Genomic DNA, 21,630 nt, shown 5'->3' with positions numbered 1-21,630 from the left:
CAGGCCACGGTCCCCGGGCGTATGCCGGGGGCCGGGCGACGCAGGTGCAAGACCCCCGCACCAAGGAAGGGGTTGGTGGGCGCCGGGCCGGGAGCAGGGAGCAGCCTGCACGGTCCCCGCCGCGCCCGCCGCCCCTCTCGCACCCCCGCCCCTCTCGCCGCCGCGGCTCCTTTGTGCCGACCCCGTGCCCGCCCTCTCTGGCCCGAGGCCCCGCCCCCCGTGCCGACGATTGGCCATCCGGGTCGCTAGTGGGCGGGGCCCCGTGCCGCCGCGGCGCGGTATATAGTAAAGGTAGAGCGTGCGCCCTCCGCCAATTGCTCTGCTCCTGGCGGTCGCCCGCGTGCTGGGGCCGCAGTCCGTTTGTCCTTCCTTCCCTCTGACTTTCTCCTGCCCCGGCCGTCTCTGCAGAGGTCACAGGAGGCGGGGGCCCAGCACGCGTTCCCAGGGGCAGCGGGAGTGGCAGCTGCGGGCTCGCGGAGCCCCCGAACTCCAAGGGCAAGAGGAGCGCGTGGCGGACCAAAGAGAACCCGCGAGCGGCCGCGTGCCCACCAATAGGTGCGGGGCTCGGAGCCGCCCAGCCCGCGCGGTCCCTCCCTCCGTCCTCCGCCCCCACCGCCTCCCCCGCCTCCCCCTTCTCCCCTCTCGCTCCTGCTCCTCCGCGGCGCGTCTGGCACTCGGAGCGCCGCAGCGGCAGCGGCGGGTGCAGCCTGCGCAGGTCCAGGCCGTGACGCCGAGCGGCAGCGGGAGAGGACCAAGGGCGCACGCCGCAGTCACCACCCGCAGCCCCCGCGGCAGCTGCTGACCCGCCACCATGGCCCGCGGAAAAGCTAAGGAGGAGGGCGGCTGGAAGAAATTCATCTGGAACTCGGAGAAGAAGGAGTTTTTGGGCAGGACCGGTGGCAGCTGGTGTAAGTACGGGGTTCGCAGCTCTCCCCCAGCGCCTGGTCTCTCCCGGGCGGCGCATTCCCTGCGCAGGCTCTGCAGACCGCTCCGCACCGCGCGCTGGCGAGGGTGGAGGAGGTGGCCCCGGCCGGCCGTAGTCTCCTGTGCGGACTGCGGAGCCCCCGGCACCGGCGCGGGGCTGGGGCCGGAGCGCGCCAGGCAGAGGGTGGTAGCGGTCTTGTATTGGTAATTTTCGGTCTGTGGAGCATCACTTGAGCCTTTCCCTGCTGGGAATGGTCAGGCACCGAGAATCTAGATGTCTCTCTCCCATAATCATGTCCCAAGTCCTTTAAAAAAAAGAGAGAGAGATGTAAGTAAAGACGAGGGTAATCGGGTGAAATGCCGGCGAGGTTGCGCGTTATAGCATCTTCTAGCCTAAATGTGTACCTCCAAGGCGCGGGGCGGGGGAATCCATCCACACTGCAGTGTTTCAGAGCCATGCCCAGAGTCCCCCGCGACCTCCCCTGGAGTCATTACCGCCTGCCATGGCCGCGAAACATGGCACAGTCTGGTTGATTTCCATGTCTACACAGAGATGCCGGATCAGGCTTATGGTGAAGGGTTCGTCCAAGAAATAAATGGCACAAAGGCCGAAACAGGTCATCTTATAAGATTTTGGACAGCCTGTTGCTTAGCTGGATACGATTTTTCCCCCATTGAAAATGCAATACCTTACTTGTTTTCTGCCTCCCCACACCTGGAGGGTGACATGTTTTTTTTTGTTGGTTAGTTCTGTTTTTTTTTTTTTTTAAAGGTCATTTTGAAGGGCAGAGTTGTAGGCAAATCTGAGTCGTGACTGCAGCGAGAGAGGGAGGGAACTCCCCTGCTGCATCACTGCCCCCTCCTCCTCTGGTATCATCACCATCATGGGCACCACCCGCCCCTCCATGGCAGCCACTGAGGGAGCCCTGGAGAGGGGCTGATGCAGGTTCCGATTGGAGAGTCTGGGCATCAGCAGAATGAGTCAGGGAAATGGTGCTTGGCTGACATTTTGAAATGGAAGAAGCCGGAATATATGATTTTTTTTTTTTTTTTGTAAAGAAAAAAAAATGCAGGCTGGGATGTAGGTAGGCCCCTCTTGATTGAAAAGTGAAGGGTTAATAATGCATCACCCTTCAAGGTTAGTCAAGGTGAAACCTCATTCCAAGATATTACTGGGAAGCATAGGTATCCCTGAGCCATGTTACATGTAGGTGTTTACAGGGATGGCTTTTAGCTTGTATTTTATGTTTTATTGTATTTGGAGGAGACCAAGTTCTTCAGTGGGATTATGGCCATAGTTCTTCACTGTGCGGACAGCTCCCTGTTTTCCGAAGGAGGAAGGGAAACCTGGAAGTCAGGGTGTGTGGGGGGCGAGCAGCACTCCGCTCGGTGCTGTCTTCTGGCCACTCTCGGTCGCTCGAACAAGGCCCAGGGGTGGGCTGCACTGCAGACCGGGCCCCCTTCTCCCAGCCCCTGGGACCTCCCAGCCCAGGTTGTCTGACCCCAGCCCGGGCACGAGCTGAGGCCGCCTCCACTCCAAGCATGTTGCGAAATTTGCCCTGTAGTGTTTCCCCCTCATTAAATATATTTTTTTCCTCATTCCAATTCCAGAATAATATTTGCTTTAGAGGGTAAGGCTGTGTGGGACTACTTGTTCTTTAAGCCGACATTTAATGGGGCAGCCCCTCTGCAAAGGGAGTGGGGAGGGGGAGAGAATGTGTCAATATCTGTGTCTCGGGTCCATGCCGGGCAGTATGGTTGATTCATGGACACAGACCCCCGGACTGGCGTGCCTGTCTCATTTTCCCTCCTGTTTTCCAAGGGGCAGGTGCTGGGCTGAAAATGCAGGTTTTGCTCAGTGCGGTGTCCGCACCTTTCCGGCAGTGCGAGAGGTCAGCCTCCGGTGGGCAGAGGTGGGACATGTCACCTTTTCAGCACAGGGCTCAACACTGTGCCCTTGGGACAGGGCAGGTCGTCCTCGGCTCAGTTTTGCCGACAGGTAGATTTTTCACCAAGATGGACGCAGGAGCCTCGCCTGTCACCTGCTGGAGAAATCTTGGCGTGCAGGTCACCCCTTTATTGTGGTAACAGGTATTGGTAGGTTTTATGTTTACCGCTGGGCCCAGATACCCCGTTTTCCTTCTGCCTGTGACCCTTGTGCAGGGTACTCCCCCTCCCCAATTGGAAAACCTCTGTATTACTTGTATTTTTTAAAAGGAAGAAAAACTGCTTAAAAGGAAAAGTGCCCCTAAAACCTGTCCCCTGGACTGGCTGGTACCATTTGTCCAGCTTTTCTCTTTGAGCAGCCCCTAGTGGCCTAGACCTGCGCTCCCTCTACCCAAGTGACCCCACCTCAGTACCTGGGCGCAGTATGCTCAGTGACATCTCAAAGCGAGAGAGGAAAACTCCTCGCTTCCCTGTGGGTCCGGCACGAGCGGACTGGGGAGACCGCGTCTTCCTAAGTGCGGAATCAGTGCGCTTGGCAGGTGGCTTGTTTTTACTCGGCCGTATTGGTGTCTTAAACTGTAGCCCCCATTGTGTACCTCCGCGTGTCTTTAGCGTGAGGTTTCTGGGGTCCCGGGGATGGGTATAGAAATAAAGGCTCCGGGTGTCAGAAGCGCCAGTGCAGCTACGCGGAGTGCACCGGCCTAGGTGGGGCAGCAAATAAAGGGGACCATAGCTCCCCACCCCACCCGCTGCACCGCTCTCTCCCGCACCTCTTAGGAGCAGTGGCTGGAAAAATTTTCCAGATCTCTTGACGTCACAGCCTTGCCATTTGCCTGCTGCTGCCTGGATACCAAAGCGCTTAACCCTTGCCCTGCTGGGAGGCAGTGAGTGAGCTGGGCAGCTGTCCTGGGCTGTGCGGCCTTTGCATTTCCCTTCGCCTCTGTCTCTGCCTTTCTCCCTCCTTTTACACGGATTACAGTGAATCCCTTCGGTGTGCTTTTATGTGCGATTTGCTTACTTTGACACCTCTTTAGCGTGATTATTTGCTGATAGGAAAGTTGGGTGTTTAAATGGATGGAGATTGGCTAATGCCCCCCCACTGTGCACCCACTACCCCCCACCCCAGCTCCCTCCACTACCCTCATCCACCTTATTTCAATAACACTCGTGTTCTGTAGCTGCCCCCCACCCCACCCCACCCCAGGACCCCAGCACCGAATGCACGAGAGCTGGACGTTTCTAGACTTCGCCAAAGGCCCCTCTGCCACCTCACGGCTCACTTCTTCCCACTTTGCATTCATGTCGAGCTGTTTGGCTGGCACAGGGCTGTGGGGCCATGCCTGGTACAGCCTGGTACTGCAGCTAATCGGGAGGTAATCCTCGTCCAGCGGTAACTGATAGCTCAGTCAGTCTCCGGGCCCCTTGGTTTTTTTTTTGCCTTTTCAGCTGTCTCAGCCTCCGCTGTCCTGGGAAAAAACTGCAGCTCATTAAGTCAGTCATTATTCTGGGTCCAGTCGGAAGATGAAATAAAAGTGTGCTGGCCGTTCTTACTGGACACTGTCTTTTTCTCAGGCTTGGGGACCTGCAGGGAACCACCGGGTGCTTAGTGACTAGTTCAAAGGGCGGGCGGCGGGGAGGAGCAGGAGCGTCTCCCTGGGGTCCTGGGCGCCCCCGGCTTGTCTCAGTCTGTGGGTTTGGGCAGATGGCAGAGGCTGGTTGTAAGATGGAAATGTCGAGGGACCCGCAGGCAAAGTGAACGCTGCTGTGCGGAAGAGGCTGCCATTTGCAGGGCCCGGCAGGAGCCGGGGCCCTCGTTCATTGGTGACCTTCGTGGCCATCTCCTTACATTTAGGGAGCAAAATCATCTCCTGTAAAGAGTCTTAGCTCTAGCTGAATGCCCCCGCTCCGCGACCACCCCAGACGTGCTCACTGATGGAGGGCTGCCCTTCCCCTCTCCACCCCCTCCCTGGTCACAGGGATCACCTTGGAGAGGGGAGCTCTGAAGACGGGGTGCAGGGAAGCCGGGAAGGACGGGCGCTCCTCCGCTGGCTCTGAGCGCGTGCCTGCATCACAGCCTTTGTTCTATCTGCTCTCCTTGCAGTTAAGATCCTTCTGTTCTACGTGATATTTTACGGCTGCCTGGCCGGCATCTTCATCGGAACCATCCAGGTGATGCTGCTCACCATCAGTGAATTTAAGCCCACCTATCAGGACCGAGTGGCCCCGCCAGGTAACATGGACGTGCATCGTTCAGCCCTTCCCCCGGGAGATGGGTGTCTGCGCCCATCCAGCACTTTCTTCCGAGGCTGCTGGTGGGGTGCAGGAAGCAGGCCCGCAGAGGGAAGGCGGTGGCTGCTCTGTGCTTCAGCCCCACCTCCGAAGGGTACTGCGGGCAGAGCGGGGGACAGCAGACGCCTTATCACCGCTCTGCCCAGGGGGTGGGGAGCCCTGGCACCCAGCCTGCCGGCCACCAGCCACCAGCAGTGGCCTCGGTCCCCTGGTCCCTGACTCCCGTGGGCTTGTTCGTGGGCTCTCACAGTTTTTTCACTTTCTCGAGGGGACTCTGACTCAGGGAAGTCCTTTATAAAGGCAGTTCGGCTCCTGGTTTAACGGCAACTGATGTTGCACAGAGGAGCCAGGACTTCGGGGTCCACTCCCCGCCTGCTGCGCACATGCAGTCTGACCTTGAGCACGCTCCGCACTTCTCAGGGTTGATACCTGTTCCGTGAATGAGGGGCTTTCCGGACCACCTGGCAGTGCACCTGTCCCCTCTAGCTCTGACCACGTGGGTTAGCAAAGGTTCTAGAACGTGCCGGGTGCCACACGAGGGCTCGGCTGTGGTTGGGGTGCCAGCAGTCCCCTGTGCGTGTCCACACCAGTCACGAGAGCCCAGGAAGGCCCCGGGCCCCACCTGTCACCTGGAGCTGGCAGGACGGGACAGCAGAATAGCCACCAGTGTGACTGTACTGTCTGTCTCTTAAAAGTCACCGCCGGGAGGACCGGGAGGGAGCGGAAAGGTTGCGTAACTTCCGGGTTCTCTCATTATAAATGACCTTGGGGGGTGGCAGTGACGTGTCCCCTCTCCAGTTTCCCGGGGCAGCTGTTGAGTAACAGCTGTATTGAGGTGACAATCCTGAGGCTGTCTGCAGGCCCCGAGCAGCCTGGATCATGTCGGTCGCAGACTCGTCATGTCCACCTCCTGGGTGTAGGGGGGCCTCTCGGGAAAATCTTCCACGCGGGGAGGTGGTGAGCGGTGTCCTTTAGCCTCAAGTCAGAGTCTGCCGGGAGAAACCCGCATGTCCCCGATACATGTGGGTCCTGGGGGTGTTGGAAGTGGACCAGGAAGACGTGTAAGTATAACGTTACTCAGACCTGCTCCTAGCAACCCAGTGTCCAGCAGCTAGTCCCCGAGGAGAGGAAGGTCTGAGGGGAGGCTGCAGGGGGTTCTGGGGTGCTGGCGCAGAGAAACCCCGCGGACACTGGCCTCGGGGACATCACTTGCAGTGGGTCTTCTCGCATCATCTTCTGTTTTCTGGTAGCATCAGTAATCATAATTTAAATTTGTATAGACTTTTTCTTTTTTTTTTTTTTTTTGCCATTTAAAGCTATTTTTCAGTCACGATGCTGTTTGATAATAATCCTTACACTTAAAGCCACAGTTGACCAGACCGTCAAGCATTTTAATTTCCCACATTTAAGAAATTGTCCTTGACCAAAGGAGCTCAGGGGAGTCAGAGGTAACACTTCCTTCTTGTTCTGTGCAGAAGGGACATTTGACTTTCAAAAGGAGACGTACCCACCTTCTCAGTGACCTTGCAGATGACCTTGCTGGGAAATCCCCGGTTAAAGAGCTCCGGCGCTCCCTACCCCGGCCCCTTCCTAAGAGCCACATTCTCAGTCCCTATATTTAGTGTCCTTGCAGCAGGGGAGTCGCTGCCCAACGGAATGCCCGTCTCGGACACGTGTGCCTGTCCTTCGGTCTGAGTCACAGGCCTCATCCCCTAGGTTCCCGTCCTGTCACCTGGGTTCTTTGTCATTTGTATTGCCTTTTCCTTGTGCCGTCACCCATCACTTTGCTGGGGCGGGGGGTGTCTAGGCCAAGCCCCCCCCCTTTTTTTTGTGGTGCATGCCCCTAGCGGGAACCGAACCCGGGACTCTCTGGTCTGCAGGCCGACGCTCAACTGCTGAGCCAAACTGGCCAAGGCCAAGCCCCCCTTTATCCATGGCCTTCCTGAAGGTCGTGGCATTTGTCTGCAAACCATGGTGGCCTTGGAGCAGGAGGTGGCCAGGTAAGCAGAGCACCGTCTAGAGGAAGTGAGCTGGGGACTGTCCCCGCGTGCTGCCGGGGGCCCTCAGTGGCCTCTCATTCAGAACACAGGTTGACAGGCAATTCGTTCCTTAGGCTGGAGACTGAACCAACGCGTAGGAGAAGCCCTGGCCATGCTGGGGCTTCAGCGTCATGTCTCAGAGCTTCTGTTCTGTGACAGTTCAGGAGGGAAGACTGTCCTTTCAGTCAAAGGAGCCCAGTGGGCGCGGCAGGCTTGGCCCGGGGTCAGAGCTGGAAGGACATGTTGGTTGCACTCTGGACTGGATTCGGGCTCCAGCACCGGCCTGACTGGGCACTGCCGCCCTGGGACACTGGTAATTAGATCTGTCCTCGGCAGCCCGGACGTGGCCAAGTTAGGCAGTTGAGCGGAACGGTCGGGTCTGCGTGTCTGTCATGCTGGATGGGCAGTCTCAGGACGAGATCCCAAACTGAAGGTGCGGTTTCAGAAAACGTGGACGACACGTCCCGTTCCCTGAGCGATGGTGGCCGTGTGGTGCTGCCCGCGAAGCCCTGTGGCCGTGGGATGTGGGGACAGGTCTGCCCACTGGGCCCGGCGGCCCCAAGCTAGAGCTCAGCCCAGACGTTAGGTTGAAACAGTCCGTTGCTATTCCTGTGGGTCAGAGTGGCCGCCTGTCGGTGGGACCACGCCTGTCTGAACCCGGCCCTGAGCCCTGAGCCGTCACACCTGAGTTCCCAGCGAGGACGCCGCCTGAGCCCGAAGGTGGGTGGGCCTTTGGAGCGGGACCCAACCCCCGCCGCCCTGCACACGGCTTCCCCTCAGTGTTCTCATCTGTAAAGTGGGAATCATGCCCTGGGAGGCATTAAAAGGTGGCCAGCAACAGCCACATCCGTCTTGCACCCGGGGGACCAAATCCAGGCTGTGAGCTGCGGCCAGCAGGACAGTGCTGTTCGCACACGGACGTTTTCCTGACGTTAACAGAATCTTGGCTCTCAGCGAGAAGCATTTGGGAGAAGTTGGGTTAGGAAATGTGTTTTTAAAACCATGTGAGTACATTTCAATGACACTGTGTTTGTTCTCTAATCTGCCTCTGAAATAGACACACGCGTGGGGCTGGCCCCTGCCCAGCCCTTCTCCTAGGGGACCCGCTGAGGGCCGTCCTCATGGAGGTCCACGGTGCCCCTCCTCCCGTGGCTCCCGTGGCTCCCGTGGGCTCCGGACACGCCCAGCTCGCGCTCGCCGGCCCTCTCCCTGGTTTGACCCTGGGCTCCTTGCCCCCCACACCGCGGTTCAGTGAGCAGCCGCGGAACGAATGAATGAGGGTGACTGTGTGTCACTCGGCGGCGGGTCCAGGGAAGAGGATCCCAGCTGGCTCGCTTCCTGCCGAGACACGAGCTCGCCCCCTGTCCTTCCTCGGAAGGTTGCGGCGGCTTCGCTCTGCTTTGAAGCCCAGCCGGCTCCGTGTGGCAGGAGTTCGTTTGAACGGGGTCGTGTTTGGGTGTGACGGTAACCGAATCAAGGCCGCAGACCCCGTGGGCACCCCGGCAGCCTTGCTGTCATCTCGGCGGTCAAGAGGGGCATCTTGTCCCGAAGTCCGTGAGGGTGAAGACGTTACGGCTCAAATCTCGCAAGTGAGATTCTTGAGACGGCATCACGTCAGTCTCCGAAGTGCCTTTTCTCTTTTTCCCCCAAAAAAGTTCACTTAAATTTCAAAGCAGGAATTGGGGCCGTTTGGCTCACTGCACTTCGGAGGAATTGTTTTTTCAAAGCGCGGAGAAGGTGTCTTGTCACCATTCGATTTGTTATCTCGAGCGAAGGGTGAGCGTGCGGAGCCTCTAATGTCCCTGCCCCTCTGACGGCTCCTCCAAGCTCCAGGCGAGGGAGGGGCCGGCACTGGGGGAGGGGGGCACGACTTCTAGAAGTAAAGGGTTTAGGTTGGCAAACTCCAGTTCCGGTCCCGCCGGGTCCCCAGCCTCGGGGCTTCGCCACCTGCCTGTGGTGCTGTGTCCTCGTTTCTAAAGGCAAAGATGCAACGCACGGGTCCGCTCGGGTGTGCGGGAAGCCTGGGGTCAGCTCGCACATGTTCCTGGAGCCACAGAAAAACGGGTCTTGCTCAGGGGTTCCTTTCAGATGAGCGGGCGAGCAGAGGGCTCTGATCGATAGACAGGTGACAGCCCCACCGTCCCGCGGTGGGGGAGCCGCAGGGGGTGATGCGGGGTCTGTGAAGCGTCACTTAGGGCTTTTGTGCCGCGCTCACTTGGGCAGGGCCCCGGTGGGCACGGCTGTGGAAAGGGCTCGGCCCCCCTTGCGGGTGGTGGTCTGCAGCGAGGGTGGCTGCTTCCTGTCTGGGCCCCCGCGCCCTCCTGCTGGTGACCTCATGACCCGAGGGTCCATCCAATGCGGAGGAGACAAAGTGGGGAACAGGGAGTGTTTTCTAGTGGCTTCCAACCAGAAAATCATACCTTTTCCCACAGACACGCGTGAATAGACGTCGTCGAATGTCCGGTCTAAGGTGTCCTAGTTCAGGATGACGGTCACGTTCCAGATGTTCGCTTAGTGTCTGGGCAGGACTGTGCTTGTCCTCGAACAGAAAGGCGAGGCTGTGCAAACACAAGGCTGTGCCCCTTTGTGTGTGTCTCAGCCGTACTGTATTGGGGACAGAGGCACTGGGAGCTGCACGGAATACACAGCTATGCCCTGGGAAATCACACCCGCTTTCCGAGCCAGGTCCTCGGAAGGAAGCACTTCTGTCACCTGAGAAGGAACAGGTGAGCTCAGGAGAGTGAGGACGAGGGTGGCCCTGCCTCCCCAGCACGGGGCTCCCGGCGTAGATGGAGAGGACCTTCCCTCCCCCAGGATGCTGGGCCTCCAGGTGGGTTCAGAGCAAGTCCAGCAACTCATCTTTCACGGACTTTTCCGGGGAGCCGATTCCCCGGCGTCCGGCGGGGCGGCAGGGGGCTGCGGAGGTGGGGCGTGGCCAGTGGCCGTCCCTGGTCACCGTCAAAGCTGAGCCTGAGGCCGGGGGTGCAGGCAGGCAGCCGGTTCCCCCAGCACAGAGGTGCCTTCTCCTGCGCCCTGCCCGGACCCTGGTAGGGGACCTGATGCCGACCTCGCTGAGGCTAAATAAAAGCTAAAACCCATAAATGACTTAGTGGCATTTGAAGGGAGCAGCTTCGGGGAGGGGGGGTGTACATACATGTGTGTATGTGTGTGTGTGTATACATATATACACATACATACATATGTATGTGTGTACATTAGATAAGTGTTTATGTGTACATAGGTAAGTGTGTATATAAAGTATACTCCCATTTTTTTATTGGAAGTTACTTGCAACGGGAAGCATACAGGAGAGACGTGTGCACAGAATGTGTACTCGGCTCCATTGATTTGTTTCTGCCTCCTGTGCCCCCGGTGGTCACACGGGTTCCTTCCTGTGGTTTCTGTGGAAAATGAGGCTTATTTGGGGTACATTTGAACCTTGAACAGCACGGGGTTTAAGGGCGCTAACTCCGCTCTGCAGTGGAAAATCCACTTACAACGTTTGACTCCCCCGAACCTTAGTTGCTAATAGCCTCCTGTGGACAGAAGCCTCACTGATAACATAAATAGTTGATTCACACATTTTGTCTGTTATATGTATCATCTGCTGTGTTCTTACCATAAAGTAGCTACAGAAAAGATGTAATTAAGATCATAAGGGAGAGAAAATACATATTTTATGCATTTAGGACATACCTTTTTCTTAAAATTTCTTTGATATTTCTAGGCTACGTAGTTTTTGTGAGTTTTTTCAAATGATTACAAACCTCTGAAAAATTTCCCAGTATGCTGAAAAACGTCCACACGCAGTGGGCCGGCACAGTTCAGACCCGAGTTGTCCAGGGGCGACCGTTTTTGGTGCAGGGGCTCATCAGAGGTGCTGCTCCCCGGTACCCCCTGGGCCTCTGGTTTCATCCGAGTGACTTACCAGGTTCAAGAGGCCGGGAATACGTGAAACTCACAGGTAGATTGAGAAATTATAAACTTGCTACATTCTGTAAACCTAATTGGAAACAAAATACTTCTTAATGAAAAGCCTCTTTTCTCCTTCCTTTTCCTTCCTCTCTCATTGCGGGGGTCCCCCTCCTGCTGTGAACACCCACTAGAGCCACAGACTGAGTGCTGAGCTTGCTTCTCAAGGTCCGGGACCAAGAAAAGGCAAGTGTAGCTCGAAAAAGCCATTACGAAGCCAGACGCTTCCAAACCTTCATGCCAAGTTCATATCGGCATTTAAAAACCAAATGTCAGCCCTGGCCGGTTTGGCTCAGCGGTTAAAGCGTCGGCCTGCGGTCCTGAGAGACCCGGGTTCGGTTCCCGCTAAGGGCACGTGCCTCGCTCGCAGTTTGTCCCTGGCCCTGGTTGGGTCGTGGAGGAGGCAGCCACTTGATGTGTCCCTTTCACGTCGATGTTTCTCTCTCTCTCTCCCTCCCACTCTATCTGAACAAAAAATGGAAAAATGTCCTCGGGTGAGGATAAAAAAAAAGAATGTTAAAATATCCATGTCCAAATGATTACTCCAGCCCTTTTGGGGGACTGGATTAATGATAATCAGTGCGCACTGTGAGGCCAGTGGCCACACTGCCCAGCCACGCAGAGCCCGGTGGGGTCCGGGTCAGCTTGGAGTCGGAGGGGCCAGTCAGCTGTCTCCTGGACGAGACTGGGAACCACCAGCCAGGGTTGTGGGTTCTGCTGTCTTCGGCCTTGTCCGCAGCTGTGACCAGCGCCTACAGGAGTGGGCGGCACAGAGGACCATGCAGGCACCCAGTCAGGGTGGGCAGAAGGCACGCTGGGGCCTCTGTAGCCCGCGGAGAGGCCCCAGGCGAGGGGGGGGTGTGGACTCCCCACGGACGGAGCTGCCGGTCCGGTTTTGGTCCTTCACCTCCTCTTCCCATTCGTTTGATTATGGCAAGTAAATGCCTGAAGGACTTAGACATCAGGTCGAGGGTCCTTCCTTGGCCTCTCGGAAGTATTTAATTGCTTTAGAGAAGTGACTTTCGAGAAGGGGAATTAGGAACCCCTAATTAAGGTGGGGCGATCTCTGGGAGCTTCCGGGAGGGGCTCTCCCAGCAGCAGGCTCCGGACAGGAGAAGAGGCAGGAGTCACGGGTGCAGTGAGACCTTCCAGAACCTTCCGGTGAGGAAGAAGCAGGGCCGCCTGGGTGTTTATGTCTGAATGTGCCCCATGGGCGAGGGTTTGGAGAGAGCTGACCACATGCCCTGAACCCAAACCATGGGTGTGCTTTTCCGGGGACGTTCAGATCAGCAGTTGGCTTTCCCCGATCAGGCAGGCTCGACTGGGCGTAGATGGTGAGCCACCCTGCCTGGGGGATCCGGGCTCCCGGGTGGACGTCGCTGTGATTCCGTGACCTGCTTTTCATTCTTTCTTTGCCCCGTCTGGAGAGACATGAGAGCAGTGGTCTTTTCTGGGCCATGGGGACCATTTTGCATGTGACAGTGTCTGCTGTTGGCAGACATCAGATCTCAGAGGAGAACGTCGGGGAGCTTGCTGAGTAAGGCCGAGCCTGGGCGAGCATGAGCTTGGCCCTGACCGCAGCTCTCAGGCGTCTGAAGAATGCACTTGACCAGCAGCCCCTCCGGGCGGTAAAAGCAGCTGCTCGGGCTGTCACATGTCGCCGGGTCTCTTCGTGGGGACCCTGGGCTCGGCATGCAGGGTCCCACCGCCTTGCCCCCCGTGGTCTGGGAGAACCTGAGGTGGGTGCTTCAAGGAGACGGAGCCTTGGGCAGCCAGAAGGTGAGAGGCAGGGGCGCCGGCCAGAGGACAGCCGCGTGTGACGCTCACCTCGCAGTCTCGGTCCCACCAGCTCTGCTCTCTGCGTGACCTCCTGGGTTCACTTGCCCCGTGTTAACTTGTTGGGTGAGAGCCCCCCCCCCACATCCAACACCAGGCTCGTTGACCTTTATTAGCATTTTGGTTTTTGCTGTGTCACCTGCTTGGCTGATGGACTGTGGTCGGCACGATTGTTTCTAATCACTGATGTCCCTTCGGTCGGCTGGCCAGCCCCCTCGCCCCCAATTCCTGAAGGTTCGGGGGGACCGCTCCTTGGTTTCTGGCAGCTGTCTTCACCTCTCTGTCCCCCCTCCTGCCTTCTCTTTCCCAGGCTGGGGGACCCTGTCGACCCTCTGCCCCCGGATCTCTGCGTCCATTTCTGTCCCCACCCCCACCGCACAGAACACCTGGAACAGGTTTCCGCAGACGTCCTGCCCGGCAGGTCCAAAGCCTCTGGGTTCTCTGGCGCCTGCGCCCCGGCTCTGCCCTCCACCCCGTGGGAAGGTCCGAGGCTCCATTCTCTCCGGACTCCGGGATTATTCTAGGAAGACCCCCGCCTTCCGAGTTCTCTGGCCCCGGCTCTGGCCTGCCTCCGCATCTCCCGCAGGGCCTGCAGGTCACCTTGGCAGAGTCTGTAACTCGCACCTCCCCAGCCGGCCCTCCCGCGTCCCGGGGCCGGGCCTGGTTACCGTCGGGCCCAGGCACGCGTCCCAGAGGGAGCTGCTCACGGCGCTTGCTTTGTCTTTTCAGGGGTGTCGTTTCTATCGTACTGCCTCTTTGAGCAGCAAATGGTCACAGTGCCAGTTTTCCGGATTTAAAGTAGAACAGTTGTTCAGGGGGCATTCAAATTCCGTCGGTCATACCATTTTCTGTGGTTTGGGAGCATTTTAAAAATGTTTTTTATTTTATTTGTTGATCTAGAGGGAGAGATGGGTTGCTCCAGTGACTTACGCACTCGTTGGTTGCTGCTTGGATGTGCCGTGGCCAGGGATCGAACCCGCCACCTTGGCGTATCAGGGTGATGCTCCAGCCGACCGACCTACCTGGCCAGGGCCTAGAAATTGTTTCCGTTGCAGTGACCTTTGTTTATTTTTAACCAGAGATGTTCTTTTTCGGAGCGAGTCCTGCTGACTTCCCTTCCGACTCCCCCTGTCAGTGTTGACAGCTGTGTCCCCACCAGCCCTCCGGTCCTCCCCGTCATCCTTTGAGATGACTCTCCGTGTCACTCCTGAAGTCGTCGGTCGAGGGCCATCCTCTGCCTGGCCCAGAGCCTCCTTTGTGGGAGAAGCCAGGCCCTCCCCCCTTCCCCCCGATGCCCGTCCTCAGACCTCACCCACGGACCGCTCAGCGGGTGCTGTGCCCAGCGGTCACTTCCGCCTCGGCCGCGTGGCTGTCTCGGTGCCTGCGTGCCCTGAGGACTGACGACCAGCTGTCTGCCCAGCACAGAGGGCAGGTCTGGGGTTGGGAGTGGAGTCAGGTTTCGAGATCAGCTAATAAAAGCACAGGATATGCAGCTGCCTTTGAACTACGGCTAAATCACGGGTGATTTTTTATATAAGTGTGCCCCGTGCAACGTGGGCAGTACACGCTCCCTGTAACACGGCCTGTGTGACATGTACAACATTCCTCTATAAAAATATGGACGCACGTCCTGGCCAGTCTGGCTCAGCGGTTAGAGCGTTGGCCCGTGGACCAGAGAGTCCCGGGTTCGGTTCCCGCGAAGGGCACGTACCTCGGTTGCAGTTTGTCCCCGTTCCCCGTTGGGGTCGTGTGGGTGGCAGCCACTCCATGTGTCTCTCTCATGTGGATGTTTTTCTCTCTCTCACCCTCTCCTGCTCTATCTGAAGATAAATGCCAAAAAAAAAAAAAAAAAAGTCCTCGGGTGAGGATTAAAAAAAAAAAATTGACTCGGGCTTACCAGAATTTCAGATGTGACCAGGCATCTCGCTTGTTATCTGGCATCCCAGATAGAATTCCACTGACAGACGCTCCGCCATCGCCCCTGCGTGGGGCCGTGGACTGCTGTGCACACGCCTGTCTAGGAAGCCTCGTGATGGCAGACTCCTCTGGACATGGAAGGATCTAGAGAACTGGGTGGAGAGCAAAACCAGGGTGCACGTGCTGTGAACCTGACCCTGGCTGGCACGGAGATGACCTTGCTCGGAATAACCACTTACTTCCGGGGTGGAGAGCGGGTCCCTCACGCGCATCCCCGAAGCCTCCAGGTTAGGTTCAAAGAGCCAAAGAAATGTCTCTGTTGAGAAGTCGTGAGTCTTGTAGGGTTTGGCGTGGCCGGAAGCACGGTCAGCGGGAGACCCGGGCGCTGGGGGCCGACCTGCGGGGGGGGGGGCAGGCCGGCGGTGCAGGTGTGGACTGTGCGCACGGCACTCCAGGCTTCGGGTGACAGCATAGCTGGGTTGGAGTCCTGGTCCCACCACTTCCTCTGTGACCTTGGGCAAGGTGCCTCACCTCTCTGTGCAAGAAGTGTTTTCATTCGTAACGTGGGGAGGATGCCTGTCGTGAAATGTTGTTGGGGACCCAAAATGATATGTGATGTCAAGACAGTCATAGGTCCTGTACTCTAAATGCCGAAAGAGTGATTCCGTAATGTCAAGAGCTGACCCCGTTCTTGCGAGCCGTGTGTTGCACGTGGAGAGTCTGCTCTGGGAGCTCTGTCGGCCGACTTCCTTCCCACGCATGGTTCCCTCTGTCTCTCCGTCTGTCTGTCTAGGACTGACACAGATTCCTCAGATCCAGAAGACCGAGATTTCCTTCCAGCCCAGCAACCCCAAGACCTACGAGGTGTACGTGCGGAACATAGTCCGGTTCCTGGAGAAGTACAAGGAGCTGGCCCAGAAGGACGAGATGATCTTTGAAAACTGTGGCAGTGAGTAGATTCATGTCGGATGTCTGTGGTAGGCTGATGCTTCCTTCTCGTTTCTGCGTGTTTAATCATTGAATGATACTCCTGAAATGACTAAAAGATTGAACTCTGGCCATTTTGAGAGGATATCTATTTTTTATCTTCGCCCAAGAATGTGTTCATGATTTTTTTCCTTTGGTGGAGGGGGGAAGGAGAGAGAGAGAGAAAGAAAGAAACATCTGTGTGAGAGAGAAACATCAGTTGGTTGCTCCCCATATGCATTGAAACCCAGGGACCAAATCCACAACCTTTTGGTGTACAGGACGATGCTCCGACCCACTGGGCCACCCGGCCAGGGCCCTTTTTTCCTTCTTTCTTTAAAGCAGGGAGACTTGCTGTGGTTCAGGCTTGGATGCAGTGGAAGAATCGATAGAGTCTCGAGTGTTGTTATTACTGCGTTTGGAAGTTGTCTTTAGAAAAACTAGACACACCTGCTTTTTACTACCCAGAGTCAAAGACCACAATTCCAGTTCTGGCCCTCCGGTGCCCATTGCTTGGGAGAAGGACAGGTGCTTGTATCCGCAGATTTCTGCCTCTCCCGGAAGTCCTCCCTGCGAAGCCGTGCACAGAGCCTCCTCTCCAGAGGGGCCTTTGGCAGCGCTGTCTCAGCCGCACCGACCGTCCCACCGAGGAAGACACCCTCTCGGTTGCTAGATGACATCAGTCCTTCTGATTTCATTCAGGCACTGACCAGTCCCAGACCTTGACATGCAGACTGTCCCTTCCGCATAATGTGGGGTGCATTGCCATTGTGAGTCATTTCGAAGAGATTTACTAATTTAACAGAAATGTCTCCCTGGGTGTTTCTCAGTAGAAGTTAAAGGAGGTTTTCCTCTTACTTTGCAGTCATGAAAAGGCCCGATGGAAGGAACTGGGGCACTTTACCAGTGGAAGGGGAAACAGTTCATTTGTGAACTTGAAAATGTATATACACTATTTGCATTGATGCTCTGCAGGCTGATTCGTGTTAGGTTTGAATTCCACGTTTCTTTCCGCCTTTGTCCGGGCTTGCTGTGAGGAGTAATACAAAATAGTCCAACAGAACCTCTCCACTGAACAGATGCTCGTAGCACTCACAGCTTTGAAAGGCAAACACTCCAATCTGAAAGAAAATGTTTTTATTTTTTTATTTTTTTTATTTATTTATTTTTTATCCTCACCTGAGGATATTTTTCCATTTTTGTACAGATAGAGTGGGAGGGAGAGAGAGGGAGAGAGAGAGAGAAACTTCGACGTGAAGGAACACATCGAGTGGCTGCCACCCGCACGACCAACCAGGGCCGGGGACAAACTGCAACCGAAGTACGTGCCCTTAGCGGGAACCGAACCCGGGTCTCTCTGGACCGCAGGCCGACACTCTAACCGCTGAGCCAAACCGGCCAGGGCAAGAAAATGTTTTTAAAAACCCTGAATGGTGGTTGAAAAGGGAGGAAAAAATCAATTCTTTCCCTCTTTACTGTTGAACCTGCTCATCAGAGGCACAGCTGCAGGGAATGCTGACCAGAAAGCTCCCCGTTCGGGAAATGCCCGGTGGTCCTTCTGACCTGTGTGCCGGCTGTGACGTCGCTGTCACAGCGCCGAGCGGCGGCGCTTCTCACGAGAGCCCCCAGCTTCCTTTCGGTCCTCCGGGTGCTGAGTCGTCCGTTACTCACGGAGGAGAGACATGGCCCGAGACCAGATGCCGCGTGCTCAGCACCAGGCACGAGGCAGCTCTGGTGTGGGTGACGTCCCGGCGATGCGTCGGGTGACGCACCTGTGAAACGTCGGTGGGGAGCCGGGAGCCGGTCTGCTGCAACCTTGCTGAACGCAGACAGCTCGGGTCCCTGACAGGCCGTCCCCGTGACGAGCGGGGGCCACCTCTCCTGTCTCAGCGGCGCTCAGGGGTGACGGGCACAGCGTCGACGCCGTGTCTGCATTTGCAGGTGTTCCCAGCGAGTACAAGGACCGAGGTGGCTACGACAGCGACCCTGGCGAGCGGAAGGTCTGCAAGTTCAAGCTCGAGTGGCTGGGTAACTGCTCCGGACTGAACGACGAGTCGTTCGGCTACAAGGACGGCAAGCCCTGTGTCATCATCAAGCTCAACCGCGTTCTGGGCTTCAAACCCAAGGCGAGTGCCGGGCACCCCGGAGCCCGGACGGGCCGTCCGCCGGCGGCAGGTCGCGGGGAGCGGGAGGCCGGTGTACAGCGCTGGTCGTGGGGATGCTGCAGGCGGTCAGTAGAGTAGCAGAAACGTCCGTGTCCACCGGCCGGTCTTGCGGCTTCTCCTTCTCTTTCTGAAGCCCGAGGGGTTCGGAGCGCCAGAGCCCGGTTCTCACGGGAGCCTTCCGACCCTGCTCTGAGCGCGTCCTTGGTCTCCAGGGAGCGGCGTTTATAATGCTAGTTCTGAAAGAAAAAAACAGAAAAGGGTATTTTTAAATGTAAACGCTACCTGCACAGACAGGCATACTCCGCTTTTGGTGTCCCTGGAGCCAGAACCTTCTTTTAAAAAATTAACTGGTGATGTGAGAAAACAGTTTTTGTTTTTTTCCCCGATGGAAGATTTTTCTTGCAAACTTAGAAGCTGAAGAGGATCTAAGTTGAAGCTTCATAGCCGTGCTGTCGGCTCGGGCATCGCTGCCCCTCACGATGGGCGAGCTCCCGGAGACACGGCCACGGGGCATCGCTGCCACGGCGCACCTGTGGGAAGACTCCGTTGGCGGGGTCTCTGGTTCTGCGGGACGAGTTATTTCGCTCTCCGGGAGGCCATGCACAGCTAGCGCCGTCCTTTTCCCGAGCCCGGAGCCGGCCCTAGGAGCCGCGCCCGTCGCCCATGTGGGCGCTGCCAGGATGAGTGTTTTTGTTCCGCTAGAGGTCAACTGCAGTGTAACTGAACTGTATGAACAGAACTCACCTTGTTTCTAGAATCTGGCTCTTTTGTTCACCAGTTTTGTCTTCATATATATTTTCCTAACTGTTTTTATTGATTTTTTTTATTTTTTATCCTCACCCGAGGACATTTTTTTGTTTTTTGTTCAGATAGAGCGGGAGGGAGAGAGAGAAGGAAACATCAACATGAAAGGGACACATCGAGTGGTTGCCACCCACACAACCCAACCAGGGCCGGGGACACACTGCAACCGAGGTACATGCCCTTAGCGGGAACCAAACCCAGGTCTCTCTGGACCGCAGGCCCATGGCTCTAACCACTGAGCCAAACTGGCCAGGGCGTTATTGATTTCTTTAGAGAGGAAGGGAGAGAGAGAAACATCGATGTGAGAAACACTGATAGGCTGCCTCCCGCACAGCCCCTACTGGGTACTGAACCCACAGTCCAGCCATGTGCCCTGACCTGGAGTCCGGCCGGGACCTCTCAGTCCCCTGAGCCACGCCAGCTGGGCGTCACCTTCGTGTCTGTGCAGATGCACGATTGCTGGCGGAGAGTTCCAGGAGAGTCCAGTCTAGACGAGGGTACTTTCTGGTGTTACCAGCTCCGTGGTGGCACGGAGAACTGCCCGTCCTGTCTGACTGGTGAGCCTGGAACCGCTCACGTCAGGGCGCACGCGCGGCGCTCTGAGTGAGCCCGTGGCTTCCCCACGTGTCCGAGGGGTTCATGGCCTCTTCGCGGTGCGTTTCAGCCAGGGGTGCAGGAGGAAGGGGTGGCCACTGCAGCACAGCGGTGATTCTCAGCGTGGACTCTGGGTCCCTTCAGTGACGGACCCGTGCTCAGGACCCCGTCCTCAGGGCCATGCCCCTGTGTAAGTTGAGGACGGGGGACCTCCCTCACAGTGGGGAGTGCTCCCACACGGCAGTGTCCCCTGGAGGTGGAGGGGAAGACATTTAAAAAAAGTTAATGACAAACTCACTAGTGTGCGTTTTATTTTTAGCCTCCCAAGAATGACACCTTGGAGGGTCTCCCATTGCTGAAGTACAACCCCTATGTCCTGCCTGTCCAGTGTGCTGGCAAGGTAAGGGGACCTGGGGACTTGGGGGGGGGGGACAGAGGGAAGCTGTTCGAAGTGCGAGGTAGAATTTTACTGTGGGAAACGAGAAACATTGTTTCCAGGAAGTAATGTGTCCATCCATGGAGTTGTAACTCGACTGAGTAACACTTGAGAGCAGCAGGATGGAAGGAGCAGACCATGCCCGTCGCCCTGCTGGGCCAGGGAACAGAAAGGTCTGACTCTTAGCAAGTGGATACTACTTTCTAGAACTGAGAGGCGAACTGGCCCACCTGCGTGCTTCTCTGGCCCCGACCGATGGGGTGTGAACAGTTTTGAGGCCATCATTTCTTTTAAATTGGTAATTCCACATTTTTTTAAAAAAATTGTCTTTGGGTTCTCTCTTAAAAATTTTGAAACTAAGGGTAACACCCAGCACAAGATCTCTTTAGATCTAAACATAGATTCCTGGTGGCCAGTTGAGAGAGGATGGGAGCAAGGGAGTCGGCCCCAGACAGTCCTGTGCTGGGCTGCCACCGAGAAAGGAGATGGTCCCACAGAGGTGGAAGGCAGATGATTAGACTGTGGGGGTGGAGACACCACCTGTTCCTTGCAGTGTGGGCCCGGAGAAGTAGTCGGTTGACCTCCGTCTGTTTCCCTCTGTACGGTGAGAACGGCCTCTGTTTGGGACCGTTTCTCAAGGCTGCTTTCGAAGGCAGGGTGTGCTGTTGGCTGCGTCAGGTCCCGTGTCCTCCAGGGTTAATTCACCAGCTCCCGGCCCGCGGGCCGCAGAAGGCGTGTCCGTCACCGCTGGTCTTGGGCACTGCTGGGGGGTCCGGGAGTCCTGTGTGTGCGTGAGAGCGAGTCACGACCGGGGTGGGAACCTTTCACGTCTCATTTCCCTCCGGTTCTAGCGAGACGAGGACAAGGAGAAGATCGGCACCGTGGAGTACTACGGCCTGGGCGGCTACCCCGGCTTCCCCCTGCAGTACTACCCCTACTACGGCAAACTCCTGCAGCCCAAGTACCTGCAGCCGCTGCTGGCCGTGCAGTTCACCAACCTCACGCTGGACACCGAGGTCCGCGTGGAGTGCAAGGCGTACGGCGAGAACATCGGCTACAGCGAGAAGGACCGCTTCCAGGGACGCTTTGACGTGAAGATTGAAGTTAGGAGCTGATCACAAGCACAGATCTTCCCCACTAGCCATTTAAACGTTTAAAGAAAAAAAAAAAAGATACAAAAACCTACTAGTCTTGAACAAACTGTCATACGTATGGGACCTACACTTAATCTCTCTGCTTCACACTAGCTTTCCGCATTTAATAGGTTAGAATGTAAATTTAAAGTGTAGCAATAGCAACAAAATATTTATTCTACTGTAAATGACAAAAGAAGAATACAAGTTGAGCCTGGGGACGTGCCATTTTTACTGTAATTATGATTCCGTGACTGAGGCGCAGTGGGCGGGGCCGGCCCGCGTGGGCCGCCGCGTGTCTTGTTCGGCGTGGTCCTCCGGGCGCGCACCCGGTCACTGCTGAAGCCATGTTTTACCGTGTCTGTTTTCTACTTTATGTGAGCGAGGTTTGCTGTCCGAGGTGTACATATGCAATGGGAATAAAACTGGCATGGTACTTTTTTGGGGGGGAGGGGTAGGCTCTTTCAAAGATAACGACCCGCCAGCGAGCATTTTAAACACACTCCATAGTCTCTTCCTGTGGTGTGAGGTCTTTTTTCTTTTTTTCCCGGGGGTGGGTGGGGTGGGCTGTCCTGGGGAACTGCCCTTGGCATTTCCAGCGGCGCTAC

At 56.6% G+C, this 21,630-nt stretch overlaps 1 protein-coding gene across 1 annotated transcript; it reads left to right on the top strand.

The window, feature by feature from the left end:
- Positions 1-647: 647 nt before the first annotated feature.
- ATP1B1 (ATPase Na+/K+ transporting subunit beta 1) lies at positions 648-21,072 on the top strand. Its single transcript, XM_036273163.1, has 6 exons — positions 648-908; positions 4,973-5,101; positions 15,718-15,873; positions 17,832-18,016; positions 19,773-19,853; positions 20,741-21,072. Exons 1-6 carry the CDS (start codon positions 812-814, stop codon positions 21,002-21,004), a joined length of 912 nt encoding a protein of 303 aa, XP_036129056.1. The 5' UTR covers positions 648-811; the 3' UTR covers positions 21,005-21,072.
- Positions 21,073-21,630: the final 558 nt, after the last annotated feature.

Source organism: Molossus molossus, unplaced genomic scaffold (genome assembly GCF_014108415.1).
Source record: "Molossus molossus isolate mMolMol1 unplaced genomic scaffold, mMolMol1.p scaffold_m16_p_20, whole genome shotgun sequence".
Classification (NCBI taxonomy): Eukaryota; Metazoa; Chordata; class Mammalia; order Chiroptera; family Molossidae; genus Molossus; species Molossus molossus.
The sequence above is the reverse complement of the archived record's forward strand: the minus strand, read 5'-3'. Positions and strand labels throughout refer to the sequence as shown.